The sequence below is a fragment of the Cebus imitator genome, unplaced genomic scaffold (genome assembly GCF_001604975.1).
Source record: "Cebus imitator isolate Cc_AM_T3 unplaced genomic scaffold, Cebus_imitator-1.0 Scaffold10, whole genome shotgun sequence".
NCBI classification, from domain to species: Eukaryota; Metazoa; Chordata; class Mammalia; order Primates; family Cebidae; genus Cebus; species Cebus imitator.
In genome coordinates this window covers 10,238,589-10,253,318 of record NW_016107325.1, presented here as the reverse complement: position 1 = coordinate 10,253,318, position 14,730 = coordinate 10,238,589, and the positions used below count along the sequence as shown (strand labels likewise).

General features: G+C 31.9%; 1 protein-coding gene across 4 annotated transcripts in view; it reads left to right on the top strand.

Annotated features, from left to right (window-relative positions):
- The window catches only part of LOC108317712 (sodium channel protein type 1 subunit alpha), a 144,683-nt gene that overhangs the window by 118,949 nt on the left and 11,004 nt on the right, over positions 1-14,730 (top strand). For all 4 annotated transcript variants that reach the window (XM_017548370.2, XM_037745791.1, XM_017548385.2 and 1 more), the window contains exons 19-22: positions 717-871; positions 2,331-2,504; positions 4,736-4,858; positions 11,849-12,130. In XM_017548370.2, the coding sequence (XP_017403859.1) occupies positions 717-871; positions 2,331-2,504; positions 4,736-4,858; positions 11,849-12,130 (734 nt within the window). The remainder of the gene's footprint in view (positions 1-716; positions 872-2,330; positions 2,505-4,735; positions 4,859-11,848; positions 12,131-14,730) is intronic.

Sequence of the window (14,730 nt, the reverse complement as noted above, 5' to 3'; positions counted from 1 at the left end):
TTTTTTGAAACCAGTATTTTTTGTTAAGGTTCTTGGGATTAAGGTACATGTTCTGTACCTTTTTGTGTGTGTGTGCCTAAGTGCCTTTGTGCTTTTAGTGGTACTCAGAAGTACCTGTTGATTTAATTCTGATGTTAGATTAAGTGAAAGTAATGTGTGAGGCAGGAAATGACAAATCAAAGCCAAACCATACAAATAACAACCACATTTTAGTGGACTAAATTAATTTTGCAAATTACGTAAGCCCTTCTAGGCACATCACAAAAAATCCTAAACAGTAACAAATGCAGTATTGTTGGAAGAGATCTACATTATTACTCTACATCTTTTATAAAAGGGATTTTTTCTGCTTATTGTTATTAACTTCCAATTTAAAGTTCTTTTCTAGAGTGACTTCAGCAGAGTACACAAGATGATGTGGTACAAGGCAAAGCTACTTCACATTTATTTGTAATTTACAAAGTTTTTCTTGGACAATAACACTGTGAGGCAGACAAAGCAAATACTGTCAGCTAGGGAACCATTTAAAGAGGCTGAATGATTTCCACAACTTCACACAGCTAATGAGTGTGCTCTTACTACTCTAGGCTTAGAGAGCTATCCTAGCAAGACAGAGGTGACCATAGTAATAAAAAGACCAGCCAAGGACATTGCTAAAGGATATTATGGAAGCAGAGGTTATTTTATCTACTTTTATTTGAACACTATTTTTACAGGCTGTGTACAAAGATTCAAGTGTTGTCAAATCAATGTAGAAGAAGGGAGAGGAAAACAATGGTGGAATCTGAGAAGGACGTGTTTCCGAATAGTTGAACACAACTGGTTTGAGACCTTCATTGTTTTCATGATTCTCCTTAGTAGTGGTGCTCTGGTAAGTGAATATCAAGAAAAGATGCTACAGCACTAATTTTTAGAACATTCTAATACTGCTGATTTATTAATCCTGTTTCATTGTCTTAGTATCCAGTGCATTTTTATTATCTAAAAGTTACCTTATAACTTTTAGACTATAGACTTATTCTATAACTTAATATGTCTGGATTTACTTTCATTATGTATGTAAATAAGCTAATCATTAATTTTTGCTTATTATTAAATAGCCCAGAAAGTGTAGCCCTTCAGCTTATTCATTAACACCAAAGGATGTGAATATTCAATTACTCATTGTTTAATAAGAAAATAGTTAATGGATGCCCTGGGATGGGAATATATATATTCTCTGAGTTCTGATGAATTTTGTTTCTAAATGGTATTTATTATTATTGTCTCTTGATAGACAGTAATAAGTCCTCAGGGACCGCTAGTCTGCTTTTTCCAATTGTGTGCTCTCTATTTTTGTGCTACTCAGGAAACAATGAAAGTTGGTAAAAATAAATATTGGGCAGCATGCCTAAGCGATTCATTTAAGAATGGGTTTATCTTTATAAGAAGGTGTTCACTTCATCTCAATCAATTTATTTTTATATGAAAATTATTTATAAAATTATAAATATACTCAGAGCATTTTAGGGAAACCCTAACACAAAGGAAATACTTAAGCTATAAGATAAAGAGAAAGAGAGAGAGAGAGAAACAGAGTTTGCCTGATTGAAATGAAACTGTGTTACTTACAAGTTTGTTTAACTTCAGTTTATAATTCTAACAGAGACATACATTTACCTGTAATTTTCCTGAAGAAATAAATATTTTTAACACGCTACTTTAGATAAGAAAGTTTTGCATCATTGAAAGGAATGCATACTTAGAAGTGAAACATCAAGAGGTTCCTAAGAGAAGAATATATATTCGAATCTAGAGGAAAAGTAATTTCATTTCATCATTGTCACACTGTATTCTGTTGAGAAACATGAACTATTAAAAAAATTAAAAGAAAAACAAAAAGAAGCAGGTGAACCCAACTATTTGGTAAAATTGGAGACTGTGAAAATCAATCATAATTTCTGCTTTATGAAAATGTAAGCCTTCATTGTTTCTTCAACCTCCTTTTCTTTCTAGTGGAAGAAAAAGCCAATAGAAGCAAACTAAATAAAATAAAAGGAATATATAACTTCAAGTTGGGATGGTCACATCAGGATATGACACCAAGAACTATTTCCTAAGTCAGATTAATTCACTGGAATCATACTTTTCTTTTTCTTCTACCAATAGTCTTTCCTCTGATTAAATAAATAAAAGACCTTTGAGAGGAAAAAAAAAAAGTAGCAGTAACTACTGTTTCTCTGCCCTCCTATTTCAATGAAATGTCATATGCATATATGATTAGATTTTTAAAATAGCTTATACAGTATAATCATTTTTGAAAGCTAATAATATGTAGCTTTTCTTTATAGGCATTTGAAGATATATATATTGATCAACGAAAAACAATTAAGACAATGTTGGAGTATGCTGACAAGGTTTTCACTTACATTTTCATTCTGGAAATGCTTCTAAAATGGGTGGCATACGGCTATCAAACATATTTCACCAATGCCTGGTGTTGGCTGGACTTCTTAATTGTTGATGTAGGTATCATTCATATTTTTGTCACTGTTCAAGGTAGCTTGTCTTATTTATATTCAAATTCTAAAATAGTGAGTCTCAAACCACTATGTTATGTTGACAGACTATGTCTTCTGGAAGACACGGGCTAATTTAATTCTGATTTAAAATAGCATTGGGGGATGGAATCTATGGTAGTTCTCTAGTTATCTTAGAAAGCTAAAAACTAAAAAATCAACACATCAGTTATTTGTAGGGAAAATGGTGAAGTAGGGAACTTAAAAGGCAGATTGCTTAAATACCTTATGTGGTGAGTCAGACAGATTCAGGTTTGTATCCCAGGACCATCACTTGTTGACTTTGTGCCACTGAGTTAGTTTCCTGGCCTCTGACTCTGTGAAAGGATGATATTATTTGTATAATATTAAAGGTACTCAAAAAAAACAGTGATGCTGGCGGGTGCTACACTCATTTAAAAAAATTTTGTTTGATCTACTCAAACTTTTTTAAAGAGTAGATTTAAATAGCAGATTACATGGATTATGACTTCATTATAGGGAGTGAAGTATACAGAGTGTAGGGGCAGACAAGACCACTTTATGCAGCAGTGGAAGTTTTCCTAGAACGTAAACTAGATTTATGGGAAGCCTAGAATATACCAAACAGCCCTTTATAGAATTTGTGTGCCCAGTAATTAATACTGTGTTTACTGAAAACAAGTGACTGACTTCAAGATGTGTTCAAGTTAAGCATCATGTTTTCTATTATCAACATGGCAAAATTTCAGCTTTAGAAAGCTATAGCCAACCTATCCTAACTTCACATTGAGTAGTTTTACCCCAAAAAGATATTAACCCAGCAAGACTATGAGGGTTTCTTGTGGAAAGTGTTTCTTGAGCTAAGAATCATGCATGCATTATATCTCCTTGATCCTGAACAAAGGCAAAGCTAAGGCTATTTGAAAAACTTAACATCACCGTGAAGTGAGCCAACTGAGAGAAATCTCGAAGCATTTTTGCTTTATCATATCTAAAATGGAGAAAGTTTCTAATACTGGGTTTCCAGCATTAGAAGTTACATTATACTTTAATTTCAGAATTTTTTGCACTATAATTTAAATGTAATTTAACCCATTAAAACTTCCTGAGGTTTGCTTTTTTTCTATACACATCAGCTTTTTGGTGGAAGTTTTTAAATGTCATTTTTGAAACATTTTAGGAAAATAATTGTATACAGAATTTTGTCATGTATAACAATAATACCTTTAATTTCAGCGTTCTATTTTAATTATTTAATGAAGATCAATGTAGCACTCTATAAAAAGACTAATTACAGCATATCTCAAGTAATGTAAAAGGTATATTAAATATAATACAACTTAATACATTTTAAAAAAGAAAAGTTTACAAAACTAATGTCTAGTATATGTGGAATTGTCCAATACTAGCCTCTTTCCAACCAAATAAATTGTAATCTTTCTTGAATACAAAGTCTTGGTAAGTTTTTTATTTAGAGAATTAGATACATAAGATTTTTCCTTTAGTCATGTATATTACATACAAATGAATACAAATGAAGTAAATTTATTGCTGTGTATTTAGTAAATATTCATTGATTGGCCCTTGGGGCCAGGTATCATGGCAAAAGCCATAAATTAGTATAAAAAATTTTGAGGAAGTTTTATGATGAGAATTCCTTTTTAAGTTACTTACATAAAAATAAACTTTAAACAAATGAAAACGCAAGGTATTAACAAGACAAAAAAATCACCCTTAAAACTGATGTTGTTAATTAATTTCTGAGAATACCCATTATGATTTGTTGAATATACTGATGCATGGTAGAAACGTCTTGCTTTTTTTAGTACAATAGCAGTTTTTGTATTTTATAAGTAGCTATAAGAAAAGGCTTATTCAACAGCAAACTAATAAAGGAAGAATTACCAATGATTTTTTCCACCTTGATTTCTTCTTTTATTTTACTAATTTTTACTTTGTTTCTCTAATTATTCAATTGATAAAGTATATGATATTTAAGGAATTTTTTCAACTAGCTTTTGATTAATGTCCTAATAATTATATCCTTTGCATCAAACTGAAAATATTTCTTTAATTTTTTTAAAGGTTTACTAAAAATAACTGAAGATTTATCTTCTGAATAATTATAAGCAAAAATTATACTTTTTGTATTATATAGCAACTACTCATTGAATGATGATTCGATTTATTAATTGTCATTATTTTTGTGTGTGCAGGTTTCATTGGTCAGTTTAACAGCAAATGCCTTGGGTTACTCAGAACTTGGAGCCATCAAATCTCTCAGAACACTAAGAGCTCTGAGACCTCTAAGAGCCTTATCTAGATTTGAAGGGATGAGGGTAAGAAAAATGAAAGAACCTGAAGTATTGCATATAGCCAAAATTAAGCTAAATTAAATTTAGAAAACCGAAAACCTATGCATGCAAAAGGAATGGCAAATTCTTGCAAAACTGCTACTTTATCGTTTTATCTGTTGCATATTTACTTCTAGGTGATATGCAAGAGAACTAGGCCTCTCTTGAAATGATATAATATCATTTATCTGCTGTGCTTATTTAAATGACTTTATTTCCTAATCCATCTTGGGAGTTTCCTTACAAATCTATGTACAAAAAAGGCAGATGCATTATTAAGGTACTATGTGTAATGATATAATAATAACCTAAAGTAAATTCTATATCAGGTACTTATTCTTTGTGATGATATACTGTACTTAACAAGCTTTCCTGAAAATAATGTGAATCACACAGGTGCCTAAGTATGGGTGTAAAAAGAAATGAAAGGAGTTGTCAAAATTTTTGTCTGTATAATGCCAAAGTTTGCATTATTTGAATATATTCAATGTTAGAAGGCTATATATTAAGTACTGACTGAATTTTAAACTTTTTGTTTTAATACAGTCTTAATTCATAATTACATTCATCTTAATTTATAAAACTAGTAATACTAACTTAAAGATTACATACAAATCCACACCATTTGTATGACGGTAAAGTAAAACACTTGTAATGAACAGAAAATATAATTTTGACTCATTACCATAGCTAATTCACAAATTAACCTTAATTTACTTCTTGTCAGTCACACAAAATTTTATTGCACCCCTTTTAAAGAAACAATAATCAGTTTCCATCATTCATAACAGATTAGAAAATGTGCCCTTAATAACTTGTTATTTTCCATGCTTTTTTTAAAGCATGAAGCATTAATATATAGATGTAAAATATAAAAAATTAGTTCTGCTTTTTAAAAAGGGCAAAAAATGTGTTATCAAAACAAAGCAGTGAATTTTGTGATTCCAATGGAAAAACATTGCTCTTTTGCTTCCTAAGGTTTAGTTACATTTACAGAAACTGAGCTGTATTGCAGACTTCCATTTGCACCTTGTTGATTGTTTACAGCCTTATATTCTCTTCTCAAGTCTTATAAATGTCACTTTGGAGGAACGTAAGATTTCCCTAACATATATGAAAACTTTTTCCTCATTATAAACATCTTAGTACAATGTAGTACACATAGTCCTCTTTTATTTCTCACAGAGAGCCTCACATTTTCACCAAAATGTTCTCAGAGATTCTCTCTGGGGTATGTAAAAATCAAGTATGTTTTCCAATTAAATGTCACTTTGTTTTGTTTCAGACTGGCAGTTTCAGTTCTGGAGAAAAAAAAAATCATTTCTGTATATTCTACTTGAAAACATGTTGCCTGAATCAAAATAATATATTTTATACGGCTTGTGAAATCTGAACAATGCTAAACATTTGAAAATAGCATAAACCTTTTACATTTGACCATTTGAAAGTTTATTAAATCCGTTAGTCAAGTGGTCAGATATTTTCATACGTTACACTTCATTTCCCTAAAAAAGTTGCTCATGTGGATATAGTTTTAATTTTCACAGAAATAACTATATTTATTAATCAATAATGGTTTTCATATTAAAAGGGTTAGTTTTTGAAACCTAGAGTTTTAGACATAAAATCCTTCTAAATGCTGATAGTGATAAAACTAATAATTTAAATGATCATATTTATGAATATGGCTGTATTCCTCATAATGACAGCGTACACAGCACTAAAATAGCTGATCTCTTCAACACCTGTTTGGCATTGTAGAGTCAAAATAACCTTATTATTGATTCTATTTTTTATATTTCTAGTGTTTGGATTTTTTTCCTTTGTAAAAATATAATCATGAATGATGGTGAGATTGGATATAAGAATGCTGATTATGATTGGGAAGTGAGATTTGAATATACTCAGAAACTCTCATTTAATTTTTTGCCCTAGCAGCATAAAATCGCAATAGCTGTGTCAAAGCGTAACTCAGGCCCTCGTTTTATTTTTGTTATTCCGTTACCTTTTCGAAGCATGTGCTTTTATGCAACATCACTGAATAAAGCATGTTGTACAATGCTTGATAAGAAGTTAGAAAATAACAAATAAATTATCATCACGTTGCACTTTGTGTTTTGCATGTTTTATGCACATTTCTGGCTGACAGCTTTTAAACATTTATTGTATTTCAAATTTCCAGTCCAAATTTTTCAACTTGTAAAATTAAACTGAGTGAATTGATGTCTTTAATATCTAGGGTAAAATAAAATTTGTATTTAAATTTGTATTTTTAATTTCCTAACCTAGGAAATCTTAAATATCTTCTTTTTCAAAAGAACTCAAGTCTTGATAGGGAAACGGAGAGCATCATAAACAAAAATTAACACCAAATGTTCTGTCATATCAGATTTCTAACTAATAACAAACTATATATTTTTATTTTGTATAGGATAATCTTGCTCCAACTTGGATGGGGTGGAGCGCTGGTTCCTCCCCTGAGCCCTTTATTATGGGTACTGTATTACCCCTTTTGCTACCTTTAATCCTTGCACTGTGACTTATGTGTAGTGGGGTGAGGGAGGGATTGGGAAGGGTACTATTGCACCACAGTAGGGAAATGCAGTATTTACATCCTAATCCCCTTTTTTCAGTTGTCTTAAATTTCATTTGAAAAAATACCTTTATGAATTTACCCTCTGTGGATTTTAACCCCAATGCTTGATATCTTTATTAAGTTTCAATGAATATGATTTAGTTATGTGTATATGGAGTTATCCATTTATGGGGAGATTACTTGATTGGTGAGGGCGGGGGATCCTGGTGTAGAATGATTATGTGAAAAAAAAAAAAAATGTAACTTGTAAAGCTCATGATACTGTTTGAGGCATACACTCCCTGCCATTTGGTACATTGGTCTGGGTCCTGAAAATTACCAGCTAGATTGTTGATATGTATGAGCAGATACTAGGGTGCAATATTTCAGGTTTCATAAGACTGGTATTGATTGTGACCATTTTCATTTTTTATTGTGTAAGTTTATATGGGGTTATTTTCAAAATATAACAAGGCAAAAATATATTAAGAAATAGTTGAATAAGCACATGTGATTTGTGTTGTAAACAAAAAATTAGTATATAAGAATCCACTTATTTGAATTATGCAGAATGCACATCCATAAATAAAACAAAAATATAATGAGTATTTAAGATAAAATTTAATCCATAAACTCACTTCTTAGAATAAGTAACTCCCAACTAACTTTCTAGGATTCTAAAAGATATCACAGTGAAAACATACATAAACATAACTCTACATTTTATTTATTCTTACAGTGTAATATACAAGAAGAAGAGTTTTTATTTTTGTGAGAGAGAAAAAGTCAGAATTTTTGTTTGGATCATTGATATATCATAGCTTACAAAAATAATTGTTTTAATTTAAATCCACAACACAGTTTTTTTTTTAGATTTTTAAAAAAAGATTCTCTTCTTCTTCATACGAAAAAATTAATAATTCCTACTTTGCCTACTTTTTATTTTTATTCACATATATTGTCTTTATTTCTATTCGAGAAGCGCGAGAATTCATGGATAGTGTTGATTTCAAGTTCAAAAACAATTCGGATAAAAAGACACTTCTGCATGTATGAAAATGTCTAATGTTAATTTGCATATTTAACTATCAATCCTTCATTTAACATAGACTTAATTTTTAAAATGCAGGTAATGAACCAGAAATATAACTGGTTGTGCTAGAGTAGAGAAATTTTATTTGATGATGTATGTTTTGATAAAAGCTTCTGAGAATAAACAACCTCTAGTACAGTATTAATTCATCATGATAGTTCCTTTCTCAGACGTCTTCTTTCACATAGCCTGAAACTTCAATTTGCTCTTTCCAATTTCTTCAGACTAATTTTGCCTACTTTCTTCCTCCCATGGGAGCCAAGTATTGGAGTTTTATTGTGACTGAAAAAAGTTAATACACCTCCTTCTCTGCTGTACCAAGGAACGGCTTGGAACTCTTGGGAAGACAGTCTTTTCTATGATCTTTCACTGTCTAATTTAATACATCTTAAATATGACTATAGCTTTGTATAGTACATTCCCCAATACTATGCCAAATATTTTCTAAGATAAAATTCTTTCATGTTCACAAAAAAATAAGTAAAACTTTTCTCTGAGCCAAATATATGCCAACTTTGCGAATCATATCTTGAACTGCACTGCTGCAGAGTACATGCTTGTATTATAAATTCCAGAGTTCCTTTTAACTCTAAATGAATCCCCAGTTTCAAAGTAATGCTCTCAAACATATTACCTAAGCACAGACTTTTCCTTGTGTTCAGTTCCTTAATTATTCTCATCCCATATTCAGAAATACATTTTAAAAGTATGTTTTGATCAAAAAATACAAAGCTAATCTTTACTTCATTAATCCATTCGTTTTGTCAACCATTATATTTTCCCTATATTCACAGTTCTCTGGTATATTCCTATATTCAAGACACTCAAGGACCTGCAAAATTCACGAATACATGTTTGCATGTTAAATTTTTAGAAAATCTTACAATCTGTCAGGATTACAGGATTACACTTAACTCTAGTACAGAGTAATATGGGTACCAGATAAGTGGGAGCAATTCTTCCACGTAGACTGGAAAGAGCACTAGAGGCTACTTCTAGGCTACTTTCTGAAGTTAACTTGTTTTAACTTCATTTTTCTCATATGCCAAATGAGAACACAACACTGAATTATTTGTACAGTTCAGTTCAGTACTGGAATAGAATTCTGATTCTTGAATTCAGAGGGGAAAACATTCCTCTTTATGTAGGAGGCTAAACGGGGTGGGGGGGTGCGGGGGTGGGGGGGGCGGGCGGGCAGCAGCTAAGTTAGGCTCCATGAAAGAAGTGCTATTTGAACTAAAGCCTTTGAAAGGGGAGAGTATTTCAGAAGAGGAGATCTTAGACAAGGAATTTCAAAGGAAATGGCATCTCAATTATCTGGCAATTATGTTAGCATATGATCATTATATTAATTGAAGTGGCATAGGTGACCAGGGAAGTTAAAATTGGAAATAAAGATTGTGGAGTGATGTTAATATCAAGGTAAAAAAAATATTTGATAATTACTGGGAAGCCAATAAATAACTTTCAAGTGGGACTTGGGGAAGATTAATTCATCTTACATATATTAAATGAAGGAGAAGGTTAGGAGACTGATGATAGTGCAGGTATAAAATAACAGAGGACAGTTCTAAGTGGTGACTGTGAGAATGGAAAAGAGGTGACAAAGCTGAGAACTGTTTTGAAGAAAAAATGTGAGACTTACAGATTAATGTGAAAAGAAAGTAAAGAAATAAGTATAATCAGTCTTCTGCTCATACTCTAAATTGGGTGTTGAAGGCAAAATACACATTTTAATTAGTGCTCTGTGTATTCACAGTAGAAACAGCATTGTAATCTGGATAGGGGACAAAATATTCAGAAAGTAAGGAAAATAAATAGCAACTTGATTTCAGCTTCCAAATCTCGAATCTGAAAGCAATCTAATTCTATCCATCCATTTAAAATAAATTATAAAACGAAGGTTTATGAAGTCCATTGTATTAATGCAGACACTCAGATGAGATAAGGCAAAGTATCACGTGTCAGCTTGGTAGGTTGCATAGGCCACATCATTTGGTTCTGCCTGGACAACTCAACCAAATTAATTTTTCATACTCATCTTCCCCACCTTTGTCATTACTGGTATTATTATTTTCTTTGGTCCACTTATCACACTGTTTTATATCCCACAGAAGGCCTAGAGTTCTTTACAGGCTTTAAACAGGGCTCAGAAGTGTAAGAAATTGGCTCATGTATTTTTTTTTTTTCAGACAGGCAGTTTAAAAAATTGTTCTAAGAATACACTGGTATCAAATGGCAAATAGAAGATATTTTGACAACTGTTTCATTTGTATCAGATTTACAAGAATAATATAAGCACGGGTGGAATTAAACTTAGCAATTAAGTTTGAGGCAGCTGCCCCTTATAAGCATTTTGGGTCTGTTTTTACCTTCCCTCTTAGCCACTCCTGTGCATCTCCAGTGGGAAGTATGGAGGAGAAAGCAAGGAAGCTATCCCTTTGTTGTTGCCAAATATGAACACTCAGATTTTGAACAAATGTCCAGAAATAAAGAGGGGGAAAATATCCTTCTATAGGAAAAAAAATTGATAATATTTGAACACAGAACTTCATGTGATCACATCAGATTTAAGAACTATGTATGGCATCCCTCTTTTTCTTATTTTCCTAAGAAATGATTTCTATTCTGTTTCATTTGAAGTAAGTTTTTTGAATTAAACTCAGTAAATAAAACAACTGACATGACTGGAGCTTGAAATAAACGATGTGATGATCTAATGAAATACATAATGCAAATTGTCTTGCTTCTTATGCAAAAATTATTAGTCATAGCAGTGCATGAATAATTAAAGACAATTATATTAGGTGTTTAATAATATTTTTATAATTTATCATCTGAATTTTTAAGTTATTTTAAAAATATATTGGTCAAATCAACTCAGGTCCAAATGTTTTAGTTTTGTTCTTCAGTATATTCCTTTTTAAAATGAGTTAAACTTCTGTATAGGCTTTTTAACTTTTCTTTTTTCTGATAAACAACACAATTCTGACTTCATCTGGCAGCAAGTTCCTCTGATTTTGCTTTTCCTTTAACTTTTTAATGCTTCTCCCTCCCTTTTTTGAAAAAACGTTTTTGTTTCATTTCTTAGTTATATTGCCTATAGCTGTTTTCATTAGCGTATTGCTTAAGAAAAAAATGAATTTTAAGTTTTTTTTTTTTAAACTTGCTTTTAAATATCCTAGAATAAATAGCCTTGATAGAAAACAAAATGGAAAGACCAGAGATTACTAGGGGAATGTTTCTTTGCTTTTCTTTATTAACAGATAAGAATTCTGACTTTCCTTTTTTTCCGTTTGTGTATTAGGTGGTTGTGAATGCCCTTTTAGGAGCAATTCCATCCATCATGAATGTGCTTCTGGTTTGTCTTATATTCTGGCTAATTTTCAGCATCATGGGCGTAAATTTGTTTGCTGGCAAATTCTACCACTGTATTAACACCACAACTGGTGACAGGTTTGACATCGAAGAAGTGAATAATCATACTGATTGCCTAAAACTAATAGAAAGAAATGAGACTGCTCGATGGAAAAATGTGAAAGTAAACTTTGATAATGTAGGATTTGGGTATCTCTCTTTACTTCAAGTTGTAAGTGAACACTATTTTCTCTGAATATTTTTATTATTTGGAATAATAAAATAATGATGTATATCTATTATTTGGTTACTAAGAAAGTATATATTTCTTTCTATTTAAAAAATTTCATTTTGTTAGTAAAAGTTTATAAGCCCAGATGGGTGGAAACTTTATTATATGTAACCAGTGCAGATAGTCAGTGGTGGCCAGGCCAGACAAAGGCCTCTTGGTCTTTTTTTTTTTTTTTTGTATTTTCTTTGTTTCTATATTGGTCTTTCTTTATATATAAACAAGGTAATTAATAAATCAGTAACTTTGCTAATTTTTTATTGCAATTAGAAGGTTTGTTTCACTGATCAGCGACCAAAAGAGAATACACTTAACAGATGATCATCCAAAACACATACACTTAGAACACCTAATTGGATTGTAATTAATTAACTGCTGCTGAGTTCCATTATTTGGATCAAACTTTGGGGAATGACATTTAGGTTTTAGAATTAGATCCTGGAGTGGTGGCGGGTGCCTGTAATCCCAGCTACTTGGGAGGCTGAGACAGGAGAGTCTCTTGAACCCGGGCGGTAGTGGTTGCAATGAGCCGAGATCGCACCACTGCACTCCAGCCTGGGCAATGAAGAACGAAATTTCATTTAAAAAAAGAAAAAATTGGATCCCCACAGTGAAATGGAAATAATACCTTGAAGCACCTAGAAACAAAAATGAAGCACAAGCAGCTGTTGTCTTATCTCAAATGACCTTTCAGCACCATATTTTAAGCCTATTTTATGCTAAATATTAATGTTTTCACTATTGGGTCTCTAAGACTGGGTCTCCAAGAAAAATGGTTTATAATTTATTTAAAAAATTAAAAAGTGTCCCTTTAAACGTTTTCATTTGATTCTGCTTCTAGCTACAGCAGCACCACAACAAAGCAGTGAATAAAATAGAGTCCAGATTATTTGAAAACTCAGCTTAAAAAGAAAAAAAAGATTGTACAATTTCTTTCTTCCCTTGCGGTTCTACAGTGTCTTCAGGGAAGAAATCAATTTTGTTCACGAAGGTTATGATTTCAATTGTTCAACCAGAAGACTAAGCAAACATACCAACACTGGTCAAAACACTTTTGCAGCTCTTTCAGAGGTGTCTACTGTGATTACAAATTCTTCCCACCTTTTTGTTGACAATTCTTATTTCTCTTCTTAACATTTTTTACCTACTCTGCTTATTCATGCAATTAAAATAGGGATTTTTAAAATCTGGCAAAAACAGGCAGGGCATGGTGGCTCCTGCCTATAATCCCAGCTCTTTGGAAGTCCAAAGCTGGAGAATTGCTTGAGACCAGAAGATCTAGACCAGTGGGGCAACATAGTGAGATCCTGTCTCCAGAACACATAAAAGTAAAACTTTAAAAAATCTGGCAAGAATGATTTATTTAAACATTGTAGACACATTATGATATTTATTTGGACACTTACTCTAACCCTTAACTAATAACCACACTTATAAATATCACTAAAGTGATCACTTCTGTAAATTTGAGGAAAGAAAAAATAAAAATTTTAAGCAATTCTTTAAAATGTAAGCAATTCTGAAAATACAGTGATGGTCCTGCATGAAGCTATTAAATAAATTCTGCTACAAAATAAATAAAGAAATAAATAAAACACTCTAAAATACTGCTTCACATTTGGCTTTTATAGAATCATCCCTCTATTGATTAGTAAGTCATTGAAACGGTCCCTTGAATCACTTCTTTCTGTTTCTATACCAAGTATGTAATGGACTTTTTCTATCATCGACCTAAGCCATTGACATATTTAACACATCCCTCTTTCATGTACTTTCTAGTTAGGAATCATTACTTTCTTTTTACTGCTGTTACCCACACCCTTGCTTAGCTTTCCTCTCATGATATCAACTACTTCACAAAGGTTAGTGTTATCAAAACAAATACATATTGTGATACAGATGCTAGAGACTTTGCTAGCCTCCTTCCTTAGCTAAGGAGTAGACCATTTAGGCTGACAGGACTCAAAATTCATGCCCCAAGACAAATAACAAATTACCGTAAGTTATTACCCTGAGTATCCTTGAACCTGTGAGTGCCAAGTGTCTCCTGTACTATTGTTCATATTTCTTATTCATAGTAACTTATTATCTTCAAGAATTTCAGAAAGAAATAGAATATGGGATTATTTTTAAATATTTTGTCCAAAATTCTTAAAAGGATAGTTGCAACCCTGGCTTTATGTATCCCAGTACCATCCTTACGTTGTTAAAATAAAGAGAAATCTTAAATTTTAATCACTTTGATCACCTTGCAGATAAATGTTAGCAGATGATCCTTAGATCTAAGTTGTAATTACTCAGCTGTTAGAGCTATTGACAAATGTGTTGGCATTTGTAAGATTTCTAAAAGTGATCCAGCAAATTTTAATAGTGCTTTAAATATCATGATACCAGCTGGGTGCAGTGGCTCACACCTGTAATCCCAGAACGTTGGGAGGCCAAGGTGGGTGGATCACTTGAGATCAGGAGTTCGAGACCAGCCTGGCCTACATGGTGAAACCCAATCTCTACCAAAAATACAAAAAAATTAGCCAGCATCCTGG